The 22146-nt window shown below is 39.0% G+C and overlaps 1 protein-coding gene across 1 annotated transcript in view; it reads left to right on the top strand.

Moving 5' to 3' along the window:
• The window catches only part of LOC146317681 (A-type potassium channel modulatory protein DPP6-like), a 104286-nt gene that overhangs the window by 70938 nt on the left and 11202 nt on the right, over window positions 1-22146 (top strand). The window contains exons 4-11 of the mRNA XM_084732479.1: window positions 3209-3303; window positions 3394-3468; window positions 3557-3609; window positions 5015-5096; window positions 11448-11568; window positions 18413-18567; window positions 20714-20811; window positions 20919-21045. Coding sequence (XP_084588605.1) covers window positions 3209-3303; window positions 3394-3468; window positions 3557-3609; window positions 5015-5096; window positions 11448-11568; window positions 18413-18567; window positions 20714-20811; window positions 20919-21045 — 806 coding nt within the window. The remainder of the gene's footprint in view (window positions 1-3208; window positions 3304-3393; window positions 3469-3556; window positions 3610-5014; window positions 5097-11447; window positions 11569-18412; window positions 18568-20713; window positions 20812-20918; window positions 21046-22146) is intronic.

Here is a 22146-nt window from a genome sequence, read left to right as displayed (position 1 = left end):
CTGAAAACGAGGTACCAACAAGAAACATCTAAATCTGGCTGTTAAAATCTACACTCATAGAAGTGAGGGTTCCAAACTGAACTTTAATCGGGCCTGCAAAGTTGAGCCTGAAAAAGCCCACGCCCGACGAAATTCTGTCAGAACTCAACCCGAACCTGTCCCTCATGAGGATATTTCAGCCTGAACTCGATTACAGACCAACATTTTTCTTAACAAGCTTCACTCTATGTACCAAACAGTGGGAGTTGGCAGTGACAAGGATGATACGTGGGGGGAAATTGAATTGGCAACAAAAAAAATTGTAGAGAAAAATAAAAATAATGTAGCCCAAACCTGAAGTAAGCCCATGAAATATGTGACCCGACCCGACCCAAACCCATCGGGTCCTGTTGGTTGCAGCCACAGATCTCAAGCTCTAGTTCCAAAAAGGTTCTTCCTGAAGGACTGAGGTTATACCCAGAACCGTTTTCTTCTGAAGAGTTCTTGTCTGAAGAAAGAGTTTGTCAAGGGTCCTTTGTAAGACTGTGAGATCCATTAAGAACCCTTTTCATCCAAAGAACCCTTTTTGGAGGAAAGAGTTTTTCAAGGATTGTCGAAATACTTGAAAAACTCTTTTGTCAAGGGTTCTTTGTACCATAAGACAGGAGAGTTGTCGATTGAATCCCCTGGGTAGTTTCTAAATAAAACCATTGGAATATAAAAAGGTTCTTGGTAGAACACCCTGGGTGGGTTCTAGTTAAAACCCATGGAATATAAAAAGGTTCTCAGTAGAGCTTCCTGGGTGGGTTCTTGTTAGCACACTTAGAAGGTGGAATGGTTCTTGATAAAACCACCAGAGAGGGTTCTGGGTGAAAGCTTTCACAGATGGTTCTAGGTATAACCCTTTATGTTGGGTTCTATGCAGAAGTCTTTAAAAGTGTGTTTAAAAGAGTTTGCCTATGGGGACAAGCTGAAGAACACTTTAGGGTTCCAGTTAGAAACATTATTTCTAAGAGTGTACTTTAACTAATAGAGGGAACTAAAAAAACACCTTTGGAGTCACCATCACTTCTCTTTATGACTCCCTGCTCTGATGATCTTATGAAACTGTGAAATTACAGTTTTCCATCCTGGACTCAGTATGAACTGACATTTTAAACTTGTGTTAGTGTCCCTCACCACTAAAGAAAACTGGCAATAAAATGAAACAGAACAAACTGTGCTTGACAAGATGAACATTTTCCCAACAGTTGTTACCAAATTCATTTGGCTAGAGAGTCATGCCTTGAGCCAGACACTGTAATAATCACATTTGTTAAGCATTTCCTTTGCCATTAAAAAATGTTTTTGAACAAGACAACAAAATTGAGATACTTCTGAGGGAATTTTGGGGTTATGAAATTCAATCTGTTCTATGAAAAGAGTGTTTGTGTTCCAGAGCATTTAAACCACCTAAGGACAAGCTCCAAATGATAGCAAAAAATGCACAACAGTGTTAAATCTTGCACCCTGGCTTTCAAAACGCTGACATTTAATTGCCATGGTAACCAAAGAAAGCATCCTGGCATTTATTGGGATCTTGTCGTGAAAGAGGAGACTGTTTTGTTGTCTGCAGAGCAGGATGCCAAGGAAAACAGCATTATAACAGTTCACAGTGCAGACCCCGTGTACTGTGTAGTCTGGACATATTACACACTCAAACCTTTTTTTAAGACTCCAGTGGGAGATGTTTGAGAGATGTAAGTGAGGCCTTGAGACAGACGTAGCAGTTGGCAACTTAGCGAGCACTAAACACAACATGCAATAGCAAGAGCTCAGTACTTGAATTTAGCTTGGCATGTAAATTAGCACTGTTTTCTGTGCTTTACAAGATAGAATATATCTATTAGGCCTGGGAAGTAAAACAACAGTGATATGAATCTGCAATTGACACTTATTCAATAGCAATAAGAAAATTGTCTAATGAAATATTCAATAGTTTCACTTAAATGCATTAAATGCAAACTGCCATGAAAGCACATTACGAATATGCCCTAGCTCATTAACAGCGTATCATAATCCATTGATAATGGAGAATGCCACGAGTGAATTATTTAACAGGCGTGTTGTTTAGGTGCACTGTGGACACATGAGTTGTGTTGCTGACACAACAACAGAAACTGCGTGGAGTGAGAAAGTAAGTGCAAACAGTGAGGAAATTGTTATTGATAAAAAAGAGGACAGGTCAGCTCACCAGTATGACACTTTAAAAAAAAATCTGTTAAGTCTATTACGAGTGTACCTTGATAAATAAAATGGTTAAATTCAAACAGGAAACAGGACTGTGAAAATGAGACCCTTTGTCAGTATGTGCCATATAAATCTGAAGAGCATAAAACCATGAGAACATAAAAATGACCATCCACCACTCAGCACCATTGATGCCAAATAATAATCCAAATAATATCTCGGATATGAGCGCAGCCGTCTTGCACTGCTGGTGTCATTTGGAGCCAGACTCTGTGCAGCAGTGATCAGGGTTGGACTTTTGAGTTGCTGCCGATACAGCTGGCCTACTTAATCTTGAGCAGGGCTCAGCTGTCAGTCAAGATATGAAACCCCCTTTTTATGGCATCAAATAACTAAACAAATCCAAAATTAGCAGAAAAACAAACACTCGAACACGCATCAACATGGTAAGTGCCATCTAAAATGACAGAAACATTGAATGACATGGAGGAGTTGCGGTTTATGACCTATACAGCATCCAGCCACCAGGGGGCAATCAAAAATGCTTTGGCTTCACTTTTGGAGAGCTGTCATGTTGTCCACCTTTGTATTGGTCAATGCTCAGTACCACACAGCTGGCGAACATAGTGGAGCATTCAGCAGGTAAAGAGCCTGATATTTCCATAAAGATTTGACCAAACAGATCTAAAAGATTTACATTTGGAATGAAACACGACTCAAAAGTAGTAACATGGCTGCTGGATGTGTAAATAAGCAACTGTTAGCTAACAATTTAGCAATATCAACTTGAAAGGTGATAATATGTCAGTGTTGTGTTCATAGTTTGGATTCACTGCCGCAAAGTGGCCAAACAATCAGTTATTGTAGGTTTAATACCGATTTGGCTCACTCAAGATGAGTGATAAAGGTGAAGGAGGAGGACAAGACTCTATATAAAAATCTGGGAGTATAAACTACAGTTATCTCTCTCTGATGGTTGTTTTTGATTTGTTATTTACAGACAATGAGCTGATGTACCGTACAAGGGACGGGGATGTTGTCAAGCTCAGTGTTGACACAAAGGAGAGAACTGTTGTTGTGCCAAACCAGCTGTTTGTGAGTATCATCTTACACCAGCATGAGCAGTAAGTATATCCTCTACCACTGCTGTACTGTTAGAACAAGTTTGTCTTTGATTCCATCCAGGACAGATCCAGAGCCGCCAAGTACCAAGTGTCTCCAGACCTGCAACATGTCTTGTTTGCCTTTGAAGTGAAACGGGTGAGAAACCCTCCGAGTTCTTCCTGGCACTGTGTAATTTTTCCAGAAGCTGTCCTTCTTTAACTGCGATGCTGTTTTGTCTCTGCAGATCTACCAGCACTCCTATGTTGCCAAGTACATTATTTACAGCCTTGTGACACAGTAAGTCCCACCTCTGTTGTCTTTTTTTCCGTTGTCTGTCTGCGTTATTCCTCTCACAGTCATGTGACTGGACAGTAATATGCCCTCAGCCTGACCTAATGTAGACAGTCCTCTCACGTCAGCCCCATTTACCTGCTTTTGCTGACACTTTTTGGAGAGATATTTAAGTTTAATCTAGTTTTGTGTGCTGCATTCAGCCTGGTCTGTTTTTAGCCTTTCATCCATCTATGTCTGCTTATTTCCCCACTGTTCTGTACTTGCAGGGAGCCAAGCAAAGTCAGCTCATGCTAAAAAAAGCATGTGGATGATTGATGAAGCCTATAGTGAGGGAACAAGACAAAAAACACATGACGTCTTTGCTCTGACTATGCAATTGCATTCAGATATACGTTGTGCATTGTACATTAACTGTACATACAGTATACTTGCCAACTTTTTTCGCTGCTCTCTCCCAGTTTCCTCTCAGGGTCACATATCTTCCTTATTTCTCCTGATTTATGACAGATTTCCACACTTTTTTTTTAACATTTCATTATCACAACCTGATTCTGGCACTGCACATTGTGTATAAGTCCACCTGGACAACTATGCAGACATGTCACACCTGCTGTATCCAGTTCTCACGCCTCATCCTCCTGACTGAGTAAGAGATGGGAGAGAGAAATGGAGAGAACTAAGACATGGTAGGAAAAAAGGTTGAAATAGGTCAAAAGAAGCAAATGTTTCTTATGGAAAGTTTTAAAGCAAAGGGGCAATTTTTTTCTCAGAGTAGACTAACTAATATTCCCTGAAAAAAACATGTGAAAATTTTTTTTTTTTTTTCAGCTTACAAGTGTCAGTTACAGGTTATCTGCTGGCAGTGTACTATTATTTTATTTTTATTCTTCAGAGTCACTAGAATGCAGGAAACAAAGTATATGAAACTCAAAGACCCCCTGCTTTTATTTTGAAATCATCCTCTCTTTGAGGTCTCAACTTTGGCAAGTACTACCAGGGTTCCTGTGGGTGCTGGAAATCCCTGAAAACATGCAAAGTTTAATGTAGTGTTTCCAAGCTTTGAAAAGTGCTTGGATTTTGGGTAAAGTGCTTGAAACTGCTTGAAACTGTAATTGTGGTACTTTCCTGACAAATTGCTACTCACAGACAGGTGACACATTTTGAAAAATGAAACTTTTTTGTTTTCCTTTAACTTGCCGCCCTTCTGTAGAATGTTATCACAAAACATTATTTTGTTTTTTTATAACACAATAACATCTATAAATATACATATATAAAATATAAAGCTTGAAAATGCACCTTGAAAATGCTTGAAAAGTGCTTGAATTTGACTTTGGAAAAGGTGTAGGAACCCTGTACGACATACAAACAAATCCTGCACTGATTCCTTCATGTTTTGTCTCCGCAGGGAAACTTGGCCTCTGAATCCTCCCGAAGTGCATGAGGCCGTCCTGCAGTTTGCTGGATGGGGTCCCCGAGGCCAGCAGCTGGTAAGGAGGCCGTACCCTGGAGATTACAGTCACTGAGTACTGGCACACTGGTGGAGGTCTGTCAGGATCAGTCTGGCATCACAGAGGAGGCACAGCAGTGATTTATGGTTTGTCACAGTGGAACAGATAAACGCTGTGGCAATAAGAGGTTTATGTGGACTGTAATGACCACTTCAAGGGTTCCATGGCGAACTCTCCTTGATTTGACCTCCATCAGTGTCGCTGTGAGGCCAAATAATTTTTACTTTTCACAACTTCGTGACAACACATGAGCTGGTGAGAGCCACAGTGGCAGATGGCATCTCGGTGGCACAACCCGGGGCTTGGACAGTCTGAGGTTGCTGGGAGGGAGAAAACACATGGCACTGACTAAAGTGTGTGTGTGTGTGTTTGTGTGTGTGTGTCTGTGTCTGTGTCTGTGTCTGTGTGCATGTGTTTGTGTGTGTGTCTCCACCACATTTAGGGATAGATTTTGTAAAACACACCAGTTGATTGGACACATTTTGGGCAAACAAAATAGTTGTCTTCAGTTTGGTTTCATCGCTCTTCTATTTGGCATTTCCATACCTTCATTTTTTTCATTCTACATCAGTATGATGCCGCCCTAAGCTGTAATTTTTTACTCAGCTTTCAAAAGCTTTCAGAGTGCAGAGAGTTTCTGAGATACTTACAGATAAAGCCCACTACACTGCCTGAAGTCCTTGGATTCAACACTGTTCTTCTATCTTTCCGAAGAGTGACTTCTTCAAAGCTGGACAGGAAAATTAGTTTGAATAGTTCAACCTATTACAAATTCAACAGTAGCAGCACAGTGGACTATTTTTGGTGAATTCAATAAAACATAATTTTAAAGTTTTAAATGAACTTCACTGGAGGCCGGCTACAAAATGTAGCTCATTCTGTAATTCTTTTGATCACGGACAGTTCAAATACTGTATATTAACCCTTCTGTCTGCATCAGAAAAGATGAATAAATACGGTTGATTGTCTAGTGATAATTCATGTATTAAGGGGGGGAACCAATCAGTTTGGGAGCGAGAGCAGGTTTCAGTTCTGCATTTTGAATTTTGATAGTTGAATAGCACATTTCATTTGCTCCCAAGGCAAACAAAAGCTTGTGGTTAGGGAGGCACGATGTCTGGGAGCAGTTTGAGATGGACAGAATGTGACTACAATGGCTAACCATCATGATAAATGTGATTTTACCCCAAATCACAAAGTTTTCCTAAACCTATCCAAGTTTTTTTTGTGTGACTAAACCTAACTAAACCGTAAATGTGGCTTTGTTAGATCAAAAAATGTTATTTTTGCAACTGTGATTTGAAATGGGGCTTCAAATCAGACTATAGCGGTGGTTTTCAAACATTTTCTGCCCAAGCCAAGGCTTACTAAAGGGCAAGCCAAAACCTCCAGGCACACCTGTATTCATATCCATGTAAAACAGCCTCTAGAACCAACCTAACCAATGGAGGCAATGCGTGCTAGCCAGAACGCCAGTGGAAAAAAATCCTACTGCTGTAAATACTCACCAGTGCGCCACGTGTGTGTTAATCAGCAGCTGAAAATAGTCCCCAGACAAATGTACTATTTACTCCTGTTTCAGTAACCTTGAGTAAAAACTACAGTGCCCTGCTGCTTAAATAGATGATTTAGCCTTTGTGTGTGACACATTTTTAAAGATTTACATCTCCAGTGGGGCTTGAAGCTGAGTTCCACAAATAGAGTGGGGAAGTCAAACAGTTGTTTTGGTCTTTTTATGTGATTTGCTGACAATAAGAAAAATGGTATCCTTAGCCTGTAATGAGCCTAAAACTGCCATTGACCCAAGCACTGATAATATTTCATTGCACTCTGTCACCTAATGCAATGCTCTGCTTCATTTTTTTTTTACCTTGTTGACTTTAAATTAGTTTCTGTTTGGGATTGCGGTGCTTAGACAACAGACAGCCCCGCGCTTCATCATCCATTACTTCAAAGCTTTCTCTTCCTCCATAATTGCTCTTATCGTATCATTTGCTTAAATTACAGATACATTGCTGCGAGAAAATATTAACATTTCAAGTGTGCGATGAGACTTCGCCTTCCAAGGGAAGAAAGCAGATTAATTTGCATATGGTAATAGTGTACCTGATTGTTCTTCTCGCGGTGCTGTAACTGTAGCTCCGCGTTTGATTTAATGAATAGCTGAGGTTATGAGAAAAAAAATTAGATGAGCCCTCGTCTTTTGTCTCTGTCTGACCTGCCGATGTCTGACTTGTTTTCTTTTTTTTTGTTCTCCCTCACGGTTTTTGAATATAATGATTTTCCAAAGCTGATCAGAATTGGGGTAATTTATCATCAGGTACTTCATCAGCACGTAAAGATGAGAGGTGTGTGTGTGTGTGAGTTTTTGTGGCTGTGTGCAGTGAAGCATCAGATGTACAGTGAGAGGAGACGGGAGATGAATCCTGAGCCGCTCCCCTCATTAAACAGCAGGCAATTACTCTACCGTGACAAAGCAATCAGTGAGGCTGGGTCAACACACACACACAAACACACACACACACACACCTGAAAAAGAGGTTATATTGACACAGAGAGGAGGAGGAGCAAGAGGAAAAAAACGAACTGAAAATATGATAATACTTAATAACAATAATCGTTAATAAATGGTCAATTGATAGTTAATTTTGCTTAAGTTAGTAGTTATTTTACTGTTAACAGTAAGTGAAAGCCATATATCATCAATATCCAGAAATGCTGCAGACTTCTCTGGGGCCTGAACTCATCTGAGATTGGCTGACAGAAAGTGGAAAAGTGTGCTGTGGCCCGACGAGTCCACATTTCAAATTGTTTGCAAAAATCATGGACGTCATCACCTCCAGGCTAGAGAGGAAAAGGACCATCCAGACTGTTAAAAGCACTAACTTTAAAAGCCAGCCTCTCTCTCTGTGTGTGTGTGTGTGTGTGTGTGTGTGTGTGTGTGTGTGTGTGTGTGTATGTATGTGTGTTTGTATGTATGTGTGTGTGTTTGTGTGTGTGTGTGTGTGTGTGTGTGTGTGTGTGTGTGTTAGTGCCCATGACATCATGGGTAATTTGCAGATCTGTGAAGGACCCACTGAAGCGTGTTACAGCATTGTGGCTTCGTAGTAAAAGAGTTTGGGTGCCAGACTGGCCTGCCTGCAGTCCAGATCTGTCTCCCATTGAAAATGTGTGCTGTAATATGAAGCACAAAATATGAGAACAGGGACTGTTGGGCAGCTGAAGTCATATATCAAGCAAAAATGGGAAACAATTCAGTTTAAAAAATTCAACAATTAGTGTCCTAACTTCCCAAAGGCTTACTGAGTATTGTTAAAAGCAAACCTAATGTAACACAGTGGTAAACATGCCTCTGTCACGACTTTTTTGGAGCATGTTGCATGTGCTTTCTGCATTATTTATGTTTTACACAGCATTGCAACTTTTTTTGAATTGGGGTCAGTTTACAAATTTAATCAGAATCCAGTTGTTGAATCTAGTTATGATACTATATATAATTTATAAGCAAATTATTTTATATTACACAAATTAATGATAAAATGAGATAAATTATAGGTTTTCTAATAATTATCATAATAATAATTAATTATAATTACATTGTTTCTTAACAGTTATTATAACTTAAATTAAATTAAATTGCTATTTATTAATGATGGCTATTATAAACCAAATGAAAGAATTGTGAACAAAGTTGAACACTGTTTAACAGCTTAAAACACACATGTACACACACTCGCGGACAAATAAGAAACCCTGCTGTTCGAGCTTCACAGGTATCTTTGATGTTGGCACTTTCATCTCTCCACCCGTTTGAAATGTCTCTTTTCTATCCTTTTGCCTATTCTCTGTTTTCTCTCATCTAAATCCCTTGAAGATTGAAAAGTCATCAAATCGGTGAGCTTAAGTCAAGAGATTGCCACTGCTTTACAAATTATTCCAGTTTTCTGAGGCCAGTCGGGATCATCTGCGACTAAATGCGATAATGGATTTTCTGCTGACAATGAAGCTTGAGATTTAATATATCTCTTTTTAATCATTTATGTGCTAATATTCTGGAGCTGATAAAGGTGTTGAGGCTGAGTTTTGAGGCAGCTAGAGTCAAAATGTAATTCATAATAATTAAAATACTGGGAATTCAATTTTTATACCAGTCTTTGAAAGCCTATGATTTTGGTTATGTCCCGTGGTGGTTTTGCAACATTCACCAACCACCAGCTTCCTTTTGCTTTACACAGCCCTGCATTGATCTGTTTTCCTCAGATGTTGATCCCACAATATAAAAGTTTGATTTTCTCAACAGCCGCCATAGATCAGAGCGAAAAGGAGCCGTGTATTTCTCTGGTTTTGGTTCTTGTGTCGGCAATTTGAGGCTTAGATTCCACTGAAGAGGTTTCAGCTGACAGCCCAGTCACACCAACACGACCTGAGCGTCAGACACAAATCAATCCCACATTCATCTCCCTCATACTGGCACCGGGCGAAAGCAGCGCAAACACTGGAGTGGATTGACAGAAGGTTTTAAGTGTCACACACTCATCCGCCAGCGGTGTGTCTTAAACCCTTCAGGCGATGCCATTGTTGCCACTGAGAGGCCTAAACCAGCAGTCTAACCTGCAGTTTAGCTCAGCCATCACACACCCCCAACAGACAGAATAATGTCTCTATAAACAGAGGAGCAGAATGGTGTGCTTGTGTGTGCTTGTGTGTGTGTGTGTGTGTGCCCGCAGGGCGGCAGCCAGCTCCAGTGCCTTGATTAGCAACAGAGAGGGTTTCATACTGCTTTGGAGAGGAATCAAACTCAAACTGTAATTAGGCAAATATGCGTTAAAACAGTGCTTAAGGCAGGTGTTGACTGAGACTGTATTAGCTTGTAAGTGTCACTGAGTGGGTAGCCGCAGTATTGGGATTAAGATGAAGTCATGTTGTGATAAGAAGCCACAGGTGGGTTTGGAGCACTGTAGATAGAAAGATGAGACAAGCAAAGGCTCGACACAGGAAGAAGTAGTCCCGGCTTTGCACTGCAGAAAATTACAGTCTTATGAAAAGAAAATCCTGCACACTGTTCTTGAAAGCTCAGCATCGCAGTTTATTGGTCACACGGATGTTTTGGACCTCTGTGAAGAGCGTTTCAAATGGGACTCCCTAAAAAATTTGTGTTTGACCCGGTGGTGGTGTGACACATCCTGTGTCACACTGTGAGTGCTGCGTGCCTGATGTGCGTCCTCGTCGGCTCATGTTGGGTTGTCTCATCATTTTTTGGATTAACTAGCAAAATCATAACCTAGAAAGAACCTAATCTTTACCTTAACTCCAAGATTAGACATGCAAGAGACCTCACACCTAACTGTAACTTATAACAGAGATGATCAGATCTCAAAAGAAATGATTCAAATCATCATTACCTGGCTGCTGGTAAATTCTCAAATTGACCATCATAAAGTTAAACTGTAAACATGTACAACTAAACAGTGATGGACTAAATGATGTCTACTCGGATGGGGGGTCTGTATCATCTCAAATCAAGTTAGTGTCTTCCAGCACAAACAGGCTTACAGGACAAAATATCAATTTCCATGTAGGTGTGAGACCAAATATACAAATTGCAGAAAAACATGAATTGTGTATTTTGTATGCCATCATACTTGATATGCATTAAACTTATCTCATATTGTATCAAACTCAAAGCATGAGCTGAGATGGTCATGGAGCTGGCAGAAGCATGCACTGCTACATCCTACAAAACTACACCCATTCGGGTGAAATACCAAGTTTTTGGGGAGTCTGCTTTCAAACAATTAATACCACATTAATTTTAAATAGATAATGTCTTTTAACAATCTGTGGTAGTGTCTCTCAATAACTGACAGCCACCTGTGTGCAATCTGGTGCATTTTGTTCCACAAAGAAAGGAAAAACAGGAAATAGTGAGCCACCAACACATAATTAAGTCCATTTATAATAATATTTAAAGTGATTCCACATCTGATGAATAAAAACATTAGCCTTACTTATAACTCAGTCAAAGTTGTGCAATAATATATGCTATCTCTCTTTGGCAGAGTCGGCTTTTCAGTGCCTTGGTACCTAAATGATGCAATATCATGTTTGAAATCACTGAAATATACTACTACTCAACATGTGAAAGTAAAACTTTCCAACACACCTGCATCTGAGTGAGTTGGATGTGCAAATATCTGAACAATTTCCCTGCAAAAAAAATGTAAATACAGTTGCAAGTCTAGCACTACAGCAACACACATAATGGTTTCTGGCATCATAGAGTGATACAGAGACTAATGATGGTTCTCCCTTCTGCATTTCTCTGTCCAGATCTTCATATTTGAGAACAACATCTACTACAGAACAACAGTCGAGAGCCGAGCGATTCGCCTGGTTTCCACTGGTAAAGAGGGAGTCGTCTTCAATGGCCTCGCTGACTGGCTGTATGAAGGTAAGACGACTAGAAACGCAACCCAGGAAAATATTGTCCATCATTTAAATGTTGCAAATAGCGGGACTGTTCACCCTAAAATCAAAAAATGCACATGGCCTGGCCTTTAGTGTTTTTATCTGTCTGGAATTTTTTTTTTTATGTAAGTTGTCAGAGTTTTGGAGCTATCGGCTGTAGAGATGTCTGCTCTCTCTTGTGGTGACTCATTAAAGAGCCTTAAAAAATGTATTTGAAATATTCAAAACCACCATCTCTTTCCAAAAACCATGACCCAGTTACTCAAGATAATCCACAGAGCTTGTTGTTAGCGGTTTCATGCAGGAACTACTCTCTTTCTGCAGTAGAGTCTATCAGAACTACTTTAAAATCTAACTACTTTATTTCTATTAAAAAGAAAACAGTTCCCACATGAAACTAGCAAACTAACAAGCTCTGTGGATTAGAATTTTTCGAAAGTTTTTTTGGGGGTCAGGGTCTGAGCGCCACAAGCTGAGTGCCCATCATATTGGAGTGAAAGTGGACATTTCTTTAGCCGATATTTACAAAACTTTACTTTGGATTTTGGGGTGAACTGTCCCTTTAAGACAGTGTAGGAATTTCCATCCCTTTCAGAGCTGAAGAAACTGAAGCGAGTGAGTGAAACTGGACCAAATTCGTAAGTCATTACATGGTCAGAAGTATGTGGGCACCTTAGCGTCACACTTAAATGTGATCATTTAACATGATCTCATTTTAAAACCATGGGCCACTATAACAGGCTTCCCCTCTTCTTGGGAAGGCTTCCCAAAATATTTCTGGAGCCTGGCAGGACTTGGACAGAGGTACCTGTTTTTTTCTTTTCGTTATGACAGCCTGTTTCTGGCACCGTGCAGCGAATATATAAGCCCTTCAACTCTAAAAGTCCACCTAGACAACAATACAGTTGCACCAAATGTCTGGCAGAGCTGCTTCCTCGTGCTCCTCATACTCTTCCTCAGTGAGAGACAGAGACAGAAAAGAGTACTAATATAAAGAAATACAGATTTCAGACGTCATGGAGAGAACAATATCCTTTTTTTTTTTTGTTTTTTGCTATTTCAAGTTTTTTTGTAATCAAATCAAATTTGAAAAGGGATCAGGAAAGGTTAATGCTGTGGCTCCGTTGTGCTTTCCAGCTAATAGGTGTCAGTTAGCGTTCATCTGCAGGCATCTGTTTGCAAGAAAATCTGTGCTTATTATTATGTTATTTTCATTCTTGAACATTGCCAGAATGCAGAAATCAGTCTATGAAACTCTACTCAGACTGTGGGCAGTTACAGGTTTGAGAACAGCGAGATTAAAATGAAACAGTAAAGCTGAGTGGGGTTGCCAAGTCTGTAGTTTTCCCCCGTGGAATTGAGCTACTTTTGAAGTGTTACTGTGTGTTGCTTTTTCTTTGTGTTCGGAAATTACATGAATAGAAGTGGGAAAATGGTAGAGAAAGTGAAAAGATAAAGCAACAAGTTAGTGTGTCAGTGAATTGGTCTACATGTTCACAGACTTATGTGTTATTTAAGAGCCGATATTCTAATAACACAAGGCCAAAAGACCTGGTTTGGGAAAACTGATTTTAATGCTGGCATACTGAATAATTATGCTAATACATACACAATGAGCAGTTTGTTGAGTTCTGGTATTAAGCTGTTTTTTTGGGTGGTCTTGTTGGATGGGTTAAAGTGACTGGATCTACAGTCCCCAGGATAAACCACGAAAGTAAATTCAAAGACCGTTTTGATGCGATCTTGTGACACCTGCCCCCACCTGGAGGCATGCTGGGTCTGCATGATTCCATCTGAAAGGGCACAGCTGGCTACGTTTCAGTGCCCCTCCTTCCCCAGACTTCCCATAGCCCGTCTTTGTGTTCAGGCAATTTTAATTAATTCATGTCTGCAGCGCTGCAATCTCATTGAACAGATGTTCAAAAGCTGGCATACTTGTAATCTAATATGAAACATTTTTCTGATTGCTGCATATGTGAGACAGACATTCCAATTACATACCACTTGGATATGGCTTTGTTTACAGAGGCGCCGCCGTGTTTGAGACTCTCCACTCAGCATTCATTCATATTCATTCATAATAAAGTTTATATGGTTCTTGTTTAGTAAGTGGAGACTTCTGCTTCTGTCATTGTTATAATTATTAATTTTGGATTTCTTCAGAGAGAATAATTGCAGTGTAATTGTTTAATGTAATTGCAAAATGCTAGTTATTATGAAAGGAATTCTCTTACAGCGCATGAAATGCTTCAGGGTCGCCTCTAATCGGTTTTTCATTAATGGGATTATTTCTTTGTTGTAGACACAGAACATGACATGAAAGAAGTAATCCATTTTCAATGCTAAAGAAAGATTTGTCCCGCTATGTTTTCTTGTCATATTTCATGGATTTATCAGTGGATAACACACTGTCCTACAAAAAAAAACAAAACCCAGAGATTGTGTAGCTTATGTCTTCGACACACCGCTGCTTACAGTGTTAATAGTGTGTACTACTGTATTGTTCAGGTGAGATAGGTTTTTCAACAGTTGTTTGAGTATGGTTCAAGGTGAGGCAGCCTCATTTTTCTCTGGTATTTAATCCTCATCCACAACCTTGAGTAAGAGAATTTAAGCTTTATTGTGAGCAGCAAATGTTTCGATTGTAGAGCTGTTAGTTGTCTGTTTTTAAGAGGTACTTCTAATATCTGGATCCACACATTCAGTTTCAAACTTTTTTCTCTGCTGCAATAAGTTAATTTTCCCCTTTCACCCTTTTTTGGGTGAAAGCGGCCCCTCTAATTCCACTGCCTGTGAATACAAATCCTGAGGTCTTTGACAGTTTAATAGTCTAAAATAAGAATAACATATTGCATGAGGTCCCGGGTTCAGATTCCAGATAGGCCTCCAATTTGTCACAGCCCGGCTCTAACGTCATGGCAAACAACGAGGGGGACACAGACTAAAGGCCAAATAATAATACATTTATTTAAAGAAAGTAACTAATAAAACACACGAAGAAAAATAAAGATAATATGGAGTGTGAATGACAGCAAGGATGAGTGTCTGTTCAGTCTGCCCCCATCAAAGTGGACAAACCTGATAATATTCAGTGACCTTATAGGCAAAGTATTTTGTGACATCTGTCACTTTTTATGTAATTAAGTCGCTTTATTTTGCTCTTTTGGTAATCTGTCCAATGTGACGTTACTGTAACCTAACTACATCCATGGTGAAGCCAAGTCGCTGACTTTATTTCAATAGCTGTTTGTGCTTAATACGGCATACTTTTGCTACGAGCCATAAAAAGTTGAAAACAGGTCAGTTTTAGCTCCACCTCCCACATTACTTTACTAGTAATTAACTAGTTCATTAGTGGAAGGTGATCCATAATGATTCACGTTATTATTATCATAGTAATCATAATTTACGCATTCAGTTTCAAACTTTCTTTTTCCTGCTACAATCAATTAATTTTTTAGAAAGGCTCAACAAAGTTCTGATTTATAGATGAAAGCACCCCTCCGAGTGTTTTGCTGTTGCCTCATGGCCCCGCCCCTTTTTGGATGAAAGCAGCCTTTCTAATATAACTGGTGTAAAACTGCCAATTCTGAGGTATTTGATGATTTAATTGCATAAAGTAAGAAAATCACATCAGAGGTTCCAATTTCTGCCATGAAAAAAAAGCTCTCAGTTCCTGGCCATCTTTCGAGTGGACAGACAGCTAAAGCAAAATCCATTCCCAAATCAGGTGTTTTATTTTCACTGTACAAACTTTAGTTACACCATCATTAAGACTCTTTTCTGATTCCCTTTGATCTACAGGCACAATCGGCACACATATCATGTTGTGTTCATTAGTTTACCATTTTCATCCTCTCTGTAGATGGCCTGAAGTCACAGATTCTTCTTCTTTTACTGTCCTTTGCTCTTTGGGGAAGTGAAGAAAATCGTAAAATGGGATTTTTTTTTAATTGTTTGACAGGCAAAATGCAACACAGTAGCTTTTAGGCATAGTGCTATTAGTTTATTCAATTTTTACAGCACAAAGGAGGGCGTGGTATTTCTCAAGACAGGGATGTGATATATGGCCTTTCTCTAAACGTCTAAAACTCAAACATTTCCTTTAAATTTCCACTTAGAGTGCTTTAAGTTTTAAGATGAAAAAACTTTTACACATGTATCAAAGTACCATATATAAGTCTAGAATCTGCTTGTTGCGCTGTTCATTGAAGTTACAGTCCATCACGCAGACATTGTTGAATTATTCAAACAAAACATTTCGATGGCGGCACCGCTACATCAAATGGAATATTTTAGATAATGGACCGAAAACTTAACTTCACTAAAATGTGAAATTGAGTCCTGTGGGCTTGAACAATGCTCGGCCAAAAAGAAAGATAATTATCTGTGAGGCTTTGATGTTGATCAGAGCTAATAATTATTCCTCACTTGTCATAATAATGACTCATAATAATGACAAACATGCGAGCTCCAACTTTGATCAAGAGACTAAAGATAGTGAAGTCCTGGGATTGAAGTCGGGATGAATGTTTCCTGTAGAGCAGCGCGTTGGGGAAATGGAGGAGATGAAAGAAATCAATTTTACAAGAGTGCAACATGTGAGTTTGTGTGTTTGTATCGATAATTATCTGAACATGTGGATTTCTGCAGGTTTATGTGCACTTTCCTTGATGGAGGTTCAGACCACATCAACCACAGATCTGATTCACTGCAGCCCAACGCTAATTCATCAAAGAACAAACACAAAACCATCTTTTTCTATCGCTGTCAGAGTAGATTTAAGTTTTTTTTATCTTGTATGAATTGTGCAGATATAATGTGTATCCTACTGTTGATGATGAATGTCAACAAAAGTATAATTTTTAACAGCAACATGCCAGCAGTCATATTAAACGCTCCGACCTTCACAGGATAATAGATAAAATAAATCTGATGTTGTGTGTTCCCTCGGTTATTGAAGTGATTGTGTTGGCTGATGTTCTGTGGGCGCAGGCCTTGAAAATCCTGCTGCACTGCACAAACTTGTTGGCCTCAGAGTGAGAACTCAATCAAATGTTGAGAATTCAGCGCTGAATGGTGTCCTTTTCCCACAATCACCCTGTTTCAACAGGCAGCACCTTGTGCATTCGCTGTAATGTGAAATTGTTTTATTATATGTGACAAATTGCACCATCCAGTCCACATCAAGGTTGAGTCGATTGTCATTTTTTGTCAGGAGAAGGCTGTTGTTCAGATCTCCACATTCAGAGTACAGTTGAGTGTGCATTGTGTGATTTTTCATAGAGCTCTTCTGCCCCCTGCTGGATGAAAGTCACTGCTGGGGGGGGGAAAAAAGAAAACCATCCTTGGTCCTCTTTGTTTTTATTCTGAAAATGCAAGCAGAGCAAGTACTGATCCTTTTAAAACAATCCAGTTCTCATTGTGAGGATTTATGTCTGCACTTCTTGTCTTGATTTCTTCCAAAATGTCACTTTTTGATGAAAATCTAGTTTTAACTCAGGGAATATTGCAAGGCTGTGTTTTCCACCGCCAGAAACAAAGCCTTGAACGAAGGAACTAGGCGAGGCAAAAACAGCTGTGCTTATTAGGGATGCACAATAAATATTGTGGCTGATGGGAAAATATATTGTATGTCATTATGTATGATTTCGAATAATCTGTTTAATATCAGCTCTGATAATATGTGATTTGACAGATTATGTCAAAGCATTTAATTTTAAATTTCAGGCAAATGCTTTATAAACAACAACATGTATTTGTGAAGTTTTTTTTTTACGTCCTATACCAGAACAAGTAAGTGAACATCCAGAGTCAGTCAGAACTGTCCTTTGTTTTCACTGTAATAGTGATGTCAGTCAGATTTGGTTCGGTCTTTGCTCTGAGCCTGTGTCATCCTCTGGTGTGCACAAACTACACACAATATGAACTTCTTAAAAAAACAAAAATGTTAGATTATTAGTTATCTCATCTATATCGGCCATGAGAAACAGGCAATTATTGGTTATCATATCAACAGAAAAAAAAAGAATATCGTGCTTCCATTGTATTGATTCAGCATTCTCCATACAGAGGAAAAATAACTAAATTGAGGGGAAAAAAAAGATGAAGATGATGAAAAAAATGTCTGGAATCACATGAGCAATCCTTGATTAATGAAGATGCAATAGTGCTGGTAACATCTATTGTACTGATAAATATTTATCATGATTAGTATAAACTGTCATTATGTGATTCACAAGCATTAGATTTGCATAAACATGGTGGACCTACTGCAATGCCAAAATTGTAAGTCGTTAAAACTGAATATGAGTAATTAATGTATTTTTCTTCATCGACACTACAGGGAATAGGCACCATAAATCACACATCTGTATAGTAAACTGGTGTCTGTTCAAATGGTGACATATTGGAAACAACTTTATCAATGTCAGGACGTAAACACCAGCTAATGGGAAAGCGGCAGATGGCTCGGCATTATAGGGACTTAACAGTGTTGTAGCAAAACACTTTAAAGTGTCAGGAGTGAAAATTTTAATTTTTACATGGGTTTTTGTATGGATTTGACTTTTTTAGGACAATTCCCTGGAGTCAGTCTGGTCTTTGAAACAGGTTGAGGTCAAAGTCAGGGTAGAATTTATTGTCATTCTCTCCGTCTACAGTATTCAGAGAAACAACTTGTGTTTCTTCGGCGTAAGAAACAAGAAACAAGAAACAGGTTGAAAAGCCTAAATAAATAAAATATACTGGTATCGAATACAACATCTTCAAAACTTTGTTCAGTATTCTTCACAGTGTGTTTAATATCTGGCTGTTTTGTTTCACAGAGGAGATCCTGCAGACCCACATCGCGCACTGGTGGTCTCCAGACGGGCTGCGTCTGGCCTACATGACCATCAATGACACGCTCGTACCAAAGATGGAAGTTCCCTTTTTCACAGGAACGCCTTACCCCGCCAGCCTGGAGTATCACTACCCAAAGTTAAGTCTCCAGCCACAATCTTACACCTACTCTTACTTACTCCTGCTCTGCACGATGGAAGGCACACACCATTACTATCAAGTTGCAGTCTGGACTCCACCATCAACTTGAGTTTTTAAAATTATATATTTATAGTTATTGTTATCCTTGTTATTGTTCTTGGTGTGGACGTCCCTTTCAGAAGACTTATCACCTGAATCTGCAGAGCTGTATAGTGAGTTTTAGCTCAATTCAGTTGTCCAGACCACAATTTTGCTGTTCTGGTTCTCTCTCATCGCACTAATAGCAGCTGTTTTCAGTTGTAAATCTCTAAAAAACACTCTGTGTACCACCTGTCCAATCCCAAACAGCAGACAGACACAGTTAGAGACTATCTGGTGAACATAATGGAGCATTTGGCAGGATGTTGCCTTCAGGAGTTGGTAGAGACCAACAATAGAGCTGAAAGAGAGTGAATCTTGGACTGACATTTGTCAGGTGGCCAGAAAACACAAATCAAGATGAATAACGAGATGAATTATGTTGGTCTGTATCTACTGGATATGTAGTTCCAGTTTGTTTTTCTCACGTATTTATTAGTGTACTGTCAGGTCACAGAGGTAACCATCAGTTTCTCTAAAATATAATTAAGCCACAATGTTTTAAAAACCCCAAAGTTCATTTAAAAACACTGAGCTCTTTCCTGACGGTATTTTTAGAATTCACAATGACTCTTCTAACCATCCAATTTACAATAAAAAAGAATTTTAATCTGTTTCCCAAGTTGTAAGTCTATTTCCTTTCCAGATAGCTGGATTTATTTGGTTTGATTCACAAACAAACTTGAATCTTGGGCTAGAAATCTTTTTTTTAATCATTCAGCTGACAGTAACTGTTTTTAAATATACAGGCTCTTCCATTGGTGCATGTTAATATGTAAGCCAATTCTTGGTCTCCTCCCACACTAACTATCTATCTTTATCACACAGAAAAGTGCCAGAGAAAACTTTTTTCATTCTCAGAACTGCTTTATAGTCTCTCTAATGGAAACTGAGAAAAGGCCATTTGTGTATTCTGCACCGGCGTCATGGAATTTCTTTCAGAATGACTCGAAACTCAAAGAATGAATCTTTTTAAAATATTTCAAATCCAAAAAAGTAGTAAAGGCAGATTCCTTAAGATGTCAAACAGGGCTGGGAATATATCATTATTTTATAGATATCATGATATGAAAGTAGATACGGACTTGGATTTTTGATAGTGTTATATTGTGATATGACCTAAGTTTGTTGATTTTAAAGGCTTCATCACAGAACAGTGATGTAATTTTAACTGTTCTGTTATTTGCCTTTATGCTTTTAGTCATTACATCCATGAGTTATTAGTAAAACATTTCATCAAAAATCTCATTGTGTTAATAGTTTATGAAAGCGCTATTAGCTGCAATAATATTGTTGAATTTATGGTATTTATTTTAAAAATATCTATATGTAGATATATATCACACATTGTGGAATAGCTTTAAAATTTCACCATATGTGCCAGCCCTTAAATTTATGTTTTTAATTTACCCAGTTATGCAGCTGACTCATTTCTCTTTTTGAAATGTGAGTTGTGTGCGTGCTTGTTTATTCTGTTTTGTTTCCTTTTGTGTTTTCTGTCTGTAACTGTGTTTTTTTATTTATGCTGCTGACTTTTCTTGTCCGGGTCTCCCCTGAGAAGAAGAAGATTCTTAATCTCAAAGGGACTCTCTTGGTTAAATAGAGTTGAAATAAAATGAAAAATAGAATAAACAAACTTAAGGCTTTTTCAAACATCACTGGTTAATTATAATTTAAAGAAGCTGACGGTTACCTCTGGGAATGTGTTCTAGTAGCTACATTAGAGGCACAAACTGAGGCTACTGTTGGTGTAAATCAGCAGCTTTCTGCCAACAAGTTCACCACAACTTTAAAAGATGTATTGTTGTGTTCAGACTTTTTTTTGCTGCCACCATGTGGCCAAAAAATCAGTTATTGCAGGTTTAAATATTCCAACCTGTTGCTGTTGTCATGCTCAGAGGACTTTGATAGATTAAACTAACTCTGAGAACAACAGAAAGACAATTTCCCACTGTCTTTAACTTAAATCCAGTCTGACCTATCTAATTTCCTGTTGGCTCCCGCAGGCTGGCGAGGAAAACCCTGTAGTGCACCTGTCAGTGGTGAGCCTCAACGGCCCCCTGCACACCGTGGTGATGAAGAAACCCGATGACCCTCGAATAGGGTGAGTGACGGCCCGGTGGCGCCTGATTGTGCCCTGGAGCGTTTCTTAAGGCAGCGGAGCCAGAGGTTGTCAGTGGTGTGATGTCCTCTCACCTTCTGGTTCTCCAGGAGAGAATATTATATTACCATGGTGAAATGGGCCACCAGCACCAAACTGGCTGTCAACTGGCTGAACAGAGCCCAGAACAACTCCATCCTGACACTGTGTGAGGCTACGACTGGAGTCTGCATCAAGGTGAAGCAAATTTTACTAGTGTGAAATCTGAAATTTTAGAATTTATGGATATTTGTTTTGATTTGTTTTGTAGGAAATACGTAAAAACGTCAAACAACACATTATCATAAGTGAAAATTCAGAATCAATACATTTGAAAATAAGTGTACAGACATCTTGCCAGACCAAAATAATCTAGTTGTAGTCTTGCAAATAGTGACGCTGCAGGATCCCCAGTCTTTAGTCTGTGACTAAAAACTCTGTGACTTCTGACAAGTTGACAGATTGGATGTGAGCGGGTGTCAGAGTAAAAGTCTTTTAGAAGTCTTTCTAGAATAGAACTTGTCAAAAATGCTGTGCTCATATAACACAGCTGTTTGCTGCTTAGCAACCACTTCTTCTAAGACCTTGGAAATAAAAGACGATTTTGAAGCAGACCATTAGTTCTGGGGCAGGGATAGGTCCAGATTTGTTTGTTTTTTTCAGAAGTGGTTGAACAGTGGGATGTTTTGAAACGTGACCAGATGTCAACAAGTTCTTGATTATAGAGAATACACACAAGGACAGAAGAAATCAATGACATCTTTTAACAAAGGGGTGGTTAGAATTTCAAGGGGGTTAGAGTGTTTTCATTGGGCTGATTAGATTTGTGAGCTCTTGTGGTGAGATTGGAGGAAAAACTTTCCAGGATTGTTTACCAGTAGGGGCAAGATATCGGCAGGAGGGAGGGGAAACAGCTGGTGATGTAGGAGAGACAATGTTACTGATGGTGGCAAACAAGATTTTGTGATCACATCAACCATTGGATACAAGGTTAGAAAAATATGTCTCGTGGTTGTCACTGGATCTTATAGAATATGGTGCATTGCTGTAGAGTAAACTACTCAGCAGTATATAATGCAGCACAACCTTAAACATACACAACAGTAAAATGCAACATACACATTAATGCAGCTGTAATATTAATCCAAAAAAGGTGGGTCAAAGGTGAACAACACTCCACCTTTGACCCAAATCAACCACAGAAAAACACCTTTAAAGCATCCAAATCTGTCTGATTTATTAACACGAAGACATACATATAAGACACTAAATAAAGACTATGAGAAGACACAAAGTCAA

The sequence above is a fragment of the Lutjanus erythropterus genome, chromosome 12 (genome assembly GCF_056507025.1).
Source record: "Lutjanus erythropterus isolate fLutEry1 chromosome 12, fLutEry1.hap2, whole genome shotgun sequence".
NCBI classification, from domain to species: Eukaryota; Metazoa; Chordata; class Actinopteri; order Lutjaniformes; family Lutjanidae; genus Lutjanus; species Lutjanus erythropterus.
The sequence above is the reverse complement of the archived record's forward strand: the minus strand, read 5'-3'. Positions and strand labels throughout refer to the sequence as shown.